The sequence below is a fragment of the Catharus ustulatus genome, chromosome 4, assembly GCF_009819885.2.
Source record: "Catharus ustulatus isolate bCatUst1 chromosome 4, bCatUst1.pri.v2, whole genome shotgun sequence".
Classification (NCBI taxonomy): Eukaryota; Metazoa; Chordata; class Aves; order Passeriformes; family Turdidae; genus Catharus; species Catharus ustulatus.
This window is the reverse complement of record NC_046224.1, coordinates 55,062,988-55,075,152: the sequence shown is the minus strand read 5'-3', so window position 1 is coordinate 55,075,152 and position 12,165 is coordinate 55,062,988. Positions and strand designations below refer to the sequence as shown.

General features: G+C 35.7%; 1 protein-coding gene across 6 annotated transcripts in view; it reads left to right on the top strand.

Moving 5' to 3' along the window:
• Window positions 1-9,537, top strand: part of TMEM117 (transmembrane protein 117) — a 180,760-nt gene extending 171,223 nt beyond the window's left edge. For 5 of the 6 annotated variants that reach the window (XM_033057980.2, XM_033057983.2, XM_033057981.2 and 2 more), the window contains exons 7-8: window positions 1,023-1,152; window positions 8,563-9,537. In XM_033057980.2, the coding sequence (XP_032913871.1) occupies window positions 1,023-1,152; window positions 8,563-9,200 (768 nt within the window). In that variant the 3' untranslated portion in view covers window positions 9,201-9,537. Of the gene's footprint in view, window positions 1-1,022; window positions 1,153-7,738; window positions 7,809-8,562 lie in introns of all 6 variants that reach the window. The other variant, XM_033057986.2, reaches the window with a different exon arrangement.
• Window positions 9,538-12,165: the final 2,628 nt, after the last annotated feature.

Sequence of the window (12,165 nt, the reverse complement as noted above, 5' to 3'; positions counted from 1 at the left end):
AATTGGTTCTCATGGGGAGATGGCTGTGCTGGAATTGTTTTAATGTGAAGGAATCACAAGTCACTCACAGAGTTCTTCACATTTTGGATTCCTTTATTTTATTTTTAGTAATTCAGGTTCTTGTTGCGCTAGCTTGTTGGATACAAATCCAGGAATGTGCATGGGAACAGGGACAGTCTGTTTGTAACAGGAGATCATCAACAATCTGCAGTGCACAGAGTTATGACACTGGCAGTAATCTTCCTGATTCTAGCACTATTGCTATCAGTTTGGGCTCTAATGAACCGTGCAATCATACTTCAAGTGACTGATGGTAGGTACAGATAACCAAGTGAAAAATTCCTTTAAATGCAGCTCTTCCTCAGCTGGGGTACCACACGCTACCAAAATATGCATAATGCTAGGTAAGAGCTTCCACATTTCCAACATTACCTTGTCAGTTGAAATATGGCAGTGGAGAAAACTGTGCTTGGGTTGATTCAGGCACATTATGCTGAAGAGTCTGCGTTTGCAGTGATTGTTTATTTAAATGTATGAAGGCAAAACACAGAAAACTCCCTGTGAGTTGAACAAGTAGAATACAGATATATGTGGTGTTTGAAAGGCTCAGGCCTTCTTTGCCAATTTTGTACCTGTAAACTCTTTGCCAAATTGCAAGTTATTAAGAATAAGTAGCATAGCAAGATTTTTATATAGGTTTTCTTAGTATTGCCAGATATTAAATAAGTATTCTTGTCCTTATTCTGTTCTGTACTATCAGCTGGTAAGATGGGTTCAGTACTGCCATTCTGAAGTGAACTTTTATGCAGATAATTACATGGAGCTGAGGTAAAAATTATATTGTAATAAGGTATTCTATTTCTAGTGGGTTAGTCAAATTAAAAGTAAGAAAATCCAGTAATGGAGGCTTAAATATAAAAAATTTCTGTGTTTGGGTTTTTTTTTTTTAATTTAAGCCATTTTAAAGGCAAAAATATACCATGAAAGTTTACTTTTAGGCTCTTATTTTTCTTTTTTAACAGGACTGGGAGTTTCCACATTTCATGGGTGATGTTGAAGTGAATCTTCCAGGCTTGCCCTCAGCGCACATGCAGTTCAAAGTACCTTATTTCCAAAAGATACTGAAAGAGGAATATCACATACATATAACAGGTGGGTAGACTTACAGATTGTGACACAGTCACACAGCGAACTGCTTCTGTGTAATAAATGTATGATACCATCATCTTAAATGTTTATTTGTGTGTGTGTGTCCCAGACTTTTTCCTATCTCTTTATCTGTTCATATCCATATTCTCCATATATAACCACCTTAAGGAAATGAGATGAAATATCTTACAAATCAGAGAGGCCCGCTGTTTTTAATGGATTTCAGCAACTTCGTGTGACAATAAGTAATACATAATATAACTTCAGACATCTTTTATCTAAAATTGCTCTCTCAGGGAAATTAGCAGCTTATTTCATCTTCAAATCTCTTATGCTTTCGGATGCCTTTGCTATGATTTATGCTAATACCTTTTCATAACTTCGGTCATTCTCATCTGGCAAAGGCCCCTCATAACCGTACTTCCATCAGTCATCTAACAAGAAGCAGACAGTTAAATAACCTCGAATAAAATAGAATTGCAGTGATTCAAATGGATGATACATATAGATAAAAAGTACCTGATCCTTGCATACTGTGAGTCAGTATTTTAATAACAGTAGGGAAGGAAAAAGAGAAGAAGGTTAAATAGGGATAAATATTTTCTTTTACCTTCAAGCTATACAAAAGGAGTATAGCTCCTCTCTCTACATTGAGAAGAGATGGATAATAATGGATAACAGAAGAATGCAGGTGTGAATTGGCAGGGGTCTTTAACTGCAAATATAAAAAGTCACAGCACATGACGCCACACAGAAATAAGATAGATGAGGGCAACCAAGGACAAGCAAAATAAACTCCTGCAGACCAGGGACAAAAGGAGCATTCAGAGATGATACAAACATAAGGCCAAGAGTTAGCAGGTGAGTCACAAACTCAGCAGACAGCTGAAGCCTAGGGAAGAAAATGTGTCAAGGAAAGAATGACACCAGCACTGATTTGAGGCAGACTGAATGAGGCCTCAGAAAAAGTGTTTTCAGCAGAGAACACAGAAATGAGATTAAAAAACAGAAAAGAAGATAAAAATAGTGCAGAAGTTACCTGTTGGCTATTGACACAGGGAAGGCAAATGGGCCAGTAGGTATTAAAGATGAAGGGATAGAAAGTTTTTCAAAATTGGACGTAGGTACCCTGCTGGAATGCTGACAGAGAACAGCCAGCCAGCAAGGAGAAAGAAGAGCTGGTACGTATCTGAGGGAGACCATTTGTGCCATTAATGATTTATGGAACAGGATGAAGTAAATGATGGCCCAGTCAGTGACTAGAAGGTGTAGGGTGAAAGGAGATATGATGTGTTTGTGATGAACACATTTTTCTCTCCCAAATGAAAAAAGAGAAAGGAACAGTGGGAAAAAAATTAGTTTAAGCATCAAATATTTTATGTGAATTAAAGGAATGGAATTCAGGGATAAGAAAAAAATTTTTTTTTTTTTTTTCCTTTTTCTCAAGACTAGGGAATGAATTTGGAAGGGCCCAGTCCCACAAGGTTCCCAGATGTCATATTTATTCCATTGTATACAGAAAAGTAATGGAATAGATGCACAGAGGAACAGGAAAAAATGGCTGAGGCATGGTAGGCTGGGCTGTGTCACCAGATACAGAAACTTGGCATAAAATTATTGGGTGATAGAAGAGGAATTGAAGAGCGAGGAACAGTTTTGCATTGTAGAAGAGACAGGGACATTGATGATAATCAGGGATAATCAAAGAAGAAACAAGACCAAAAAACATAAATTAGTGATCAGAAATGCAACTGCTAGCAGTGCTGCTGTTTGAAAACAGGCCAAAAAAATAAAACCAATATTTATGCATTGTAGTCTTCTGCAAAGAGGACTGGAATCCTTTCTGATTTTCTAGTGAGAAGGCATTCTTTTAATGAGGATGAGATAATGAATGAAGGCTGAGGAAAATTTTTCCCTGCTCAGCATTAACAAGATCCATTTATTAGATTCGCTAGACAAATCAATCCATTTGACTGCACATCACGTATCCTGTCTACTGAGTGCCTGTTTTATCTCAGTGCTGCACCACCCTTTAGGAGATCTAATAAGCAGCCATAACACATGGCACGAGAACCTCCCTTTGGGTAAGTTTTGCTTGAACCATCTGTTCTTGCCATCAGTTCTTGTCTTAGGTTAGGGCATCATGTTGGATAATTTTCAAGCTCTAGTGACTGTTTGGATGTGTAGATACCTCAATATTCTACTCAAATCAAGGTGCTAATAAAAGAAAAAAGCTGGATTTATAGATATAGATAGATGATACAGATACAGCTACAGATATAAATATAGATGATATATAAAATCAAGATTAATATAATCCAATCAAAAATGGTGCACATGGATGCAACTACAGCAGGTGACATGGGGGTAGGACAATGATAATGACAGGGAGGTGGCTCTGTTTAAGCCCTGTCTTAATGTTGAATTTAATAATAGAACTTCTTTTAAGTACCAAGCAGGAAATGAGCACTAAGGCCTGAAAAACTTTTTAGTACTGCCTATATAGATAAATCCAGGCTGTAAATCTATGACCTGTCCTCTAATTTTAGAAACTAGAAACCATTTTCTCCCAAGTAACAAGAAGAAAGCATGGCTGAAATAACATTTGTCATCCTTTTCCTGGCAAATTTTATTATTTATTCGTTCTTACACAGTCTTTTTGAGTCACTGTTGATTGATATAAATAAAAGCAGCCCTATTCAATATTGCTTTTTCAAATAAGCAATGGTCCCACAAAGGAGCAGTTCTAAGGAAAGCGACCTTCCAAGGAGTCAAGGGTTTTAAGACACCATTCTGTTGATTTATCCTTGGTGGCTTTGAGCAAGTTCTGTACAGAAGAAGTATTTCTGTTGCATGCTCTGTGTTGCCAGCTCTCCTGATTACATCACAAGTTAAATAGTTGCTCTTTCTCTTTCTCTTTCTCTTTCTCTTTCTCTTTCTCTTTCTCTTTCTCTTTTTCTTTATTATTTTATCTTAAAGACTTATGTTCTGAATAGAGTGAGTAAATAAGAATTTCAGCTTTTGTGAAATAAAGATCATGATTGCAGTGAAAAAAAAATTTGCCTCTGCATAATTCAATGTCTAAAAGGCAGATAAATACAACAGTACTAAGTATATCATTTTAACCCATGCTACTTTAAACGAATAACATGCTTTCTTAGGCCTGACTTGTGATTTCTGAATGTTGGTGGTAATATTGAATTAGCATGTCCTGACTCTAGCTGATATGCTTCAGTGTAATTTTAAATTTACTATGAAAAACTTAACTTATTTTTACTGGTAACTGAGTACCTCATTTTACTCTAATTTCTTTGCAGCTAGGACCTTCTTGTAAGCATTGGCTGTGTATTAAATATTTTCATTCTGTTTTGATAACCACTTTTTTTATGAACATCAAAAACAACTTGAATTCCTGCATCTGCTTAGCTCATGTGGATTTCCCTTGACAGATGGTTCATTGCAAAGTGTGTGTTTTCCTTTTTAGGCTGACGTTTATGAAAATCCATAGTCTATCCTAGTTTCTATAATACCCAGGGAAATTTGTAAAACTTTAAAGTAAATTTTGTAACTTCAGATTCTTTTGTGGTTAAAAGGCACTGGAGGGACCTACACCTCGTACCCTTTAATGGCAGCACAGGAAATCCAAGAGCATCTACTGTCAAGTATGCAGATAATTTTCAAACCGATAATTGTTGTGGTTTAGGTATCAAAAGAGATGGAAGATTTCTCTGGCTGTTCATAACATATTTCTAAGGGCTGATCTGACCCAAGTGCCTTTCCACCCAAAGGAGAAGTCATCACCTTCATGGTTTGGGAGTTCCCAGCAGGGCTGGCTTGTGGAGTTAAACCAACACTGTGTCGAGACTCAGCCCAAGCTTGCACAGAGTAGTCTGAGGGAGTCCGTGGGCAAAAATAGAAAGGTTAGAGGTAAAAACAAAGCTGTCTGTGCACACAGATGTGAAAGGAACCTCAGAGGTTTACCATCTTAGATCAGCTGTGAGTGGTCTGTCTGTGTGCATGTATCTAGCTAATAACACTAATGTGACAGAAGATAGGAAGAACATTTCAAAGGTTTTACAACAGTGTCTGAGTGGTTTTAGACACAAATTACTGTTGAGATAGAAGTCTAAATCAACATTTCCCACACTAGCCTCTGGCTGTGGTTGCACAGCATGAGGCTGCTTGCGTCTAGCCTTATTAAGTGGAATTTCCACATTGCCTTGTGACCTCAGTAAGGTTGCTGAGGACTGGCTTCTACTTGAGATCCTTTTGCTGGGAAATGAACGGTCTATTCGAGAGTGGGCATACAAAAATAAAACTGCTCCAGAATCAGCGGCTGGTTTGGAATATTGGGACATATTCCAAATGTTGTGTGTGGGATTGCCCAAAAATCTTGTTTGACAGTGAAAACGTGAATTTCTGGAAAAGGAAAAAATGAAAATCTATGCTTCTTTCAGAATGAGAGGACCTCTGGTATGCATGCACAGTGCACAGTTGTTGAGCTTCATCAGGGAGGGGAGTTCTGTACAGGCTGGTGTTCAGAGTATGGTCCTATGATGCAACTCCAAGCTGCCACAAGTGAAGGTTATTGTAGAGTCAAGGTTTCACTTTTGGGGAGTGTTCTAGCCAGGAAGATACAATCCTTTTCAACAGACATGCTTTCTCAGAAAAGCATTTTCTCAGAAAAGAATTTTCATCCACAAATACTGGTTGTAGTCTACAATGGCTATAAAAACATTTCATATTTTGCATCACAGCCTGACAAGACTAACACTAACACTCTTGGGTCCAATTTTTCTTTTGGAGGATCTTTGTTGCATCAAATTGCAGTAGTACCACATTTCCAAATACACCAGATCAGATTCCTAACTCTCCAAATACTGTGTGTAGCGTGTAAAATGTCAGTGCTGTGAAAGGTATTAAATTATGAAGTTATTAACCAGGTCTCTTTTTAGATAGTGCATGACTGAATGACACAACCTATTTTTCCACATGACTTACTTCATTGTTAGCTTAATTGAAGACTGGATACAATTATTTTCAGTTTGCTGAAATGATTGACTATCCTTCCAGTCTTGAGAGTTGATCCTATTACGTCCTTCCATTTCAAATTTTGTCTTTTAATAAACCACTTTCCATCCAAAAAGGGCTAAGTGGGGTCAGGTACATGCCAGAATTCTTGGGCACACAAATGTTATGGAAGTAGAGACACCCCTAAAGCAAAAATGATGCTAATACTACAGAAACCGGGTAAGAGACAATTAAATGACTTCATAATGTAGAGCTCCATTTTCCCTTGTCACTTTTCATCAGGAATGAAACTTGAAATTAATTTTTAAATAAAATTAATACCTATACCTTCATAACATATTTATTATAATCCTTTGCAAACTTACAAGCTTGAACTTGTTTATGCACAAGATCAAAGGTTGTGATTGACTTTTAATCTGCCTAGCTTATTTCCTATATAAGCTTGATATATGACTTAAAATTTGCTGTAAAAATGATTATGCTAAAATTAAATTGCAATAGACAATGATTTCAAAAAAGAGTTCTAACAATCAGAGAAGGCTTTCTTTTAGCAAAGATTCCCCGGTTTCCTGTAGCAGAAATTAATCTCAAGCTTTAGTCATAATTCCATTATTAATGATATGTAATATATAATCATATAATATATTCAATCAATTTATCTAAGACTGAACTGAGACTTACAAGCCAATAGAATAATACTAGTTTGCTGGGAAAAAAAGGCAGAAACATATTCAGAGAGTGAGAATATAAAAAACAGTGATATTATCATTTTGTCTTAAGAAAGGGTGGTAAGGTAGAGTTGTCTAAGTGCCCAGCTGAGGAAAAAAAATCAAGAAGTCAGCTATTATATTCTGCTTGACAGCAGCTATTGATCGGTGAATCCTGTGTCTTTCTGTTGAAAGACGGATGTGATGAGAAAAATAGAAACATGAAATACATGGCAAACATCCGCAGGAAACATCAGGTTACATTGTATTGTTTGTTATATTATTTTATACCTTAGCATCACTTTCAGTCTCTTGATGTTGATTTAAGTAACAAATATTATTAAATATGGTGATAATAGTCTGAAAAGATAGTTTTCTTTAACATGTCAGGTATAAAATTGACAAAATCCCTGGGAGAAATCACAGAATGGTTTCAGTTGGAAAGGACCCTAAGGACCATTTTGTTCCAGCCCTTTTGATGTGACAAGGGATACCTTTCTCTACACTAGATTGCTCAAAGCCGCATCCAACTTGACTTTGATAGAAGAGTTATTCAGGAATTATAGGATCTTCTGCAAGGTCTTTTCGGTTCAGTTTTGTTTCTGGACAGTAATAATAGCACGAGAGATTAAATATTCTTGTTTATTTTCAATCTATTTAATCTAAGACAAAGAGAATTATTAAGCATAACTCCTGAATACAAGAAGTTAGTCTCCTTACCCTCCTGAAGAGTTCTGATTATACAGGTTGAACACACATGCTTTCAGGAACTGGAATCCATTAATTCTCTGCAAGTCACTAGCCTAAGTAATTTGATAGATCCTATGATACATTTTCTTTTTCACTTCAAGTATACTTGAAGAATATGATTCCAGCAAAGGCCAAGATCATTCATCATCATCAGGAATGTTCTTCATACATGTATGTATTTTCACTTAACCCTGACATGTAGATTTGCCAGGTTCTTGGGTAGTGGCAGTCATCATATCTGAACATACGTCCAACTAGAATGTAAGATATGCTTTGACTATGAAAATTGTATAATTTGGTATGTGCAATCATAGACACAGATTATAAAAAAAGCTAAGCAGGCTAGACTCTGAAGTCTACAATCAGCCCTTGCTATTTCTCAAGAATCTCACTGTGATTCTATAAATCACAGTTTATCTGATTGCCCATACCTGAATATATCTGCATTTCATGATTGGTATATCAAAAAACATAAGTATATATTCTTAAAATTCACATAATTACCAAATTTAAAAACCTCAGTCACTTCAGTAATTTCTGGAATATAAATGGTCCTGTCAAATATGGCCTTTTCATGGAAAAATATCCATATGAATATTTTTAAAGCCCTAGAATTAATGCTTTTTTTGGTTTACTGATCTATAACACATCATCTAGTGATTGAATCAGCTGGTCACTTACAAACTAATGCCAATTGAATAAATATTCTGTCGTGCTTGTGTTACAAAACTGTGTCCAGACCTAATTGTGAAATACTAAGGGATATTCAGTATAAATCTGCCTGTGGTGGAAAATTATTTGAAACTTTGCTCTAGAGATTAATAAAAAACCACTCTTTTTCTCTGAGTATTTGTTATATATAATGGCATTTGTACTGCTTCTAAAATGGATATATCAGATGACAGAACTTTCTTTTTCCAAACAGGCAAATGGTTTAACTATGGAATTATCTTCCTTGTTTTAATCTTGGATCTGAACATGTGGAAGAACCAAATATTTTACAAACCTCATGAATATGGTCAATATATCGGTCCAGGACAGAAGATCTACACAGTGAAGGATTCAGAGAGCTTGAAAGACCTTAACAGAACTAAGTTGTCTTGGGAGTGGAGATCCAATAACACCAACCCACTGACGAACCGGACCTATGCCGAAGGGGACATGTTCTTGCACAGCAGGTTCACAGGCTCTAGCCTGGATGTCAAATGCCTGGCTTTTATTCCAAGTTTGCTGGCTTTTGCTTTGTTTGGTTTCTTCATCTGGTTCTTTGGGCGATTTCAGAAAACTGACCAAGGCATGGAGAATTTAGACAAATCGTACACAAGAATGAAACGAAAGTCACCATCAGATATGGGAATGACACGAGAAAATACACAGGTGTTAGAAGAACCATTGAATTTTCAAGAACCACATCTGGTATCCATAAAATCAGACTTAAGTGAAATAGTTTTTAATTCTTCTCTCCTAACTTCTGAAAACTTGAACGCACAACTGAATGAACAAGACAGCCCTTTACAGCCAGTACCAGAGCCCTCTGTCCCTAAGAATAACCCTGTGACATAGAGGAAAATACCCAGGAAAATCAGTTTAAATAAGCAGTTGCTTTAAGATTTCAGTTTTACCTTTTGTAAGTTAACATTTACATAGTGTTTAGAATAAGAAACTTAACCTATACCAAGAGGTGCTCAGCATGCTTTTTCTAGAAATTTTGGTTTTTATTTGTATTATAGTACGTGCCTATTGTATATCTAACATTCCTTTATAGATTGCTTCCCAAAATTGCACAAGCTATTTATGAATACATTACCTTAACTGTATAATAGTGTATTAGATGATTACTTGCAGGTAAAAAATTCTACCGTGGTGGTGCCTTGAGACATTAAACTGTTTTTTAACTCAACACCAGATGTATAGCACAGTTCTTCTGATCTGTTTTGCAAAGCTTTTTGTATATGATTGTTTCCAGTATCATTTGGTGTCTTGACAGAGAAGATAAATATAGTTATTCCTAAAGAAGGTTTTCTGTTAGGACATCACAACTTGACTTTGTTATTTACTCATCTGTGAAGTCAGAGATTTTGATGACCAGACTGCAGAGAAGCATGTTGATTACCTTTTAATTTTTCTGGCTAGCTGCCAAACACAAACACAGATTTATTATACAGTAAACAGCAGAGACATAATACAGCATGGGTCACTAGTTGTGAAAATATGAGTTTCTCCATCAGTAATAGCAATTATGTGATAATGACTAATTATGTTTTTCTTAATTAAAGATAAACTGCTCCTTGATTTAAAGTTTTGCCCTTCACCTTTTAGAAACAGAGGTGAAAATACATGGTTGAAGCAACTCTTTCCATCATCACACCAACCCCATGCAACATCAAAGAACCAATGGACTGATTACAGTAAAGGACATAAAGCCCATTAAATCCAGTATTTTTGCAGTTCAGTGCAGTTATGGTCTGGGTATGTATGAAACATATAGGAACATACTGCTTGTAGTCTTCTTTCTCCAAATACTGAAGAAATGTTTAAGGTTTTTAATTAAAATATATTAAGAGTTGAATTTTATTGCACTTTTTTCTTTCCTTCATTTGTTATCCATGAGTAGTCATAACTTGGAATCAGAAATAGAGGGAAACTGGGGTTTTTGCTTTTTTGAAGGGGACTTCACAATGTAAATTTCTCCACTATACGAGCAAACTATATGCATTAGAAAAATTGCACATCTAAAACATCAGAAAGATTCTGATTTGCCTCTAATTTAGTTCTATAAAATTTTTGTTACATGTTACCAAATATTAAGTAATTTTTAAGACTGAATTATTTCCCTGTCACTTTCTGGTTGCTGTATTTTGTCTTTGTGACTTTTTTATCTATGTTAGTTTTGATCTATTTGCTTTTAAGTTTTCAGACTGCTGAATTTAGCATGTATAATAGAACTATGCATTTATTAACTGTCACTTGAGAGCCAATTTTAATAAACATCATTCAACAATTGTTTATTTGAGGCAGGAACTCACTCTGTCAGTTTTGAATTTTTTCAAAACATTTTACCCATGCATTGCTCTATTTCAATTAATAAATATTTCTAACACTAAAAAAGACAGCGTCACAGTGATACCAAAATCTAATATTTTGTTTATTAAATATTTAACGTTTTTTTCTGGAAAAATTAATTTTATAATCATACTAATTTTTTATCCATTAAAAATTATGACTAAATGCAAATCTATTTGCTCTTGCTTGCTGCAACCTATAAACTTATTTAATTGACTTATGATATAGTCAAAGACAAGCCATTAAAAAGTAATGATAAAACAGTGTGAGATCCTGCTTGTACTATGTAAGAGGTGATATATTGATGTTTGACATTCAAACAGCATTTGATTTCTTAAGTAGTTACAGAAATAACTGTTTAATTTTGCTGATACATGCTTCTCTGTATGTCTTGGACACTGTAAACCCAAGTTAAACTCTTGTTAACTCATTTCTCTATTTGTGTAGAGTAGTAGTTAAATATATTTATATGTATGCAGAAAAATGAAATAATTACTTGAGCCTTACAACCTGCATGATTACTTGACTCTGAGGAAACTGTTATTAAGCAACTGATTTCACAGCTAAAATAATTCCTTGACCTCATATTGAGTTAATGCTTTTAAGGTCATTATAAGCCTTCATGAAAGAGAGAAAAGCATCAAGTAATCTTAGATTTTTCATGAGTATTTAAATTATACTGCTTTATCATGAATTTGTAAGAAGTTTAAAGATTCAGTGTAACCACTCACCATGGTCAACTCATCTAGTTAATTAATAGAGAAAAGACTTCTCAGTCATGTAGGAGTCTCATTTGTAATCACAGACATGGACGGAAGAAGAGAGCAGTATTTTCATTTTCCGCTTCCAGCGTTAAGTTTAAGAAGCCTGAGTTAGGTGGCCAGGCTTGCTCCAAGCACCTTCTGAAACAGGCAGAAAATTGGGAGCTGAACACCCTAAAGATGATTCAGTACCTAACTCAGCCATTTATCTCTGCATTACTGAGTAGTGCAACTCTGCAGGAGCAGGTTTGTGGAGCTGGTGCTGAGGACCCAAAACTACAGTTCATGTATTGCAGGGGCTCACATCAGTTTAGCTCTTGTTTGGTCTTAATAGAGTGAATGCATGGTAGTGCTGGGGTACATGCAGAAACCACATAATCGATGTTAGAGGAGTGTAAGCAAGCACAATCACAACTTTACTCCTGAGCTGACCTGCTAATGCAGAGTCATTCTGAGTCTTCTTCCCGAAATGGAAATATTCCTCCTCCAAGCACATTCATTGTTGTCAACTGTTGTTCACTTTTAACATTCTGAAAAACTTCACTTGCTCAAAACTGTCTGAACTACTTTCTAGCCTAATACGCATCTCTGAGACCTTATTATGAAAATTTGACCTTCTCCTGAAAGCCCAACTACTGGACAAATCTTTTAGGCTTCTATTTCTTTTCCTGAGGATGTTGAAAAATCCATAGGAGGGATGAAGC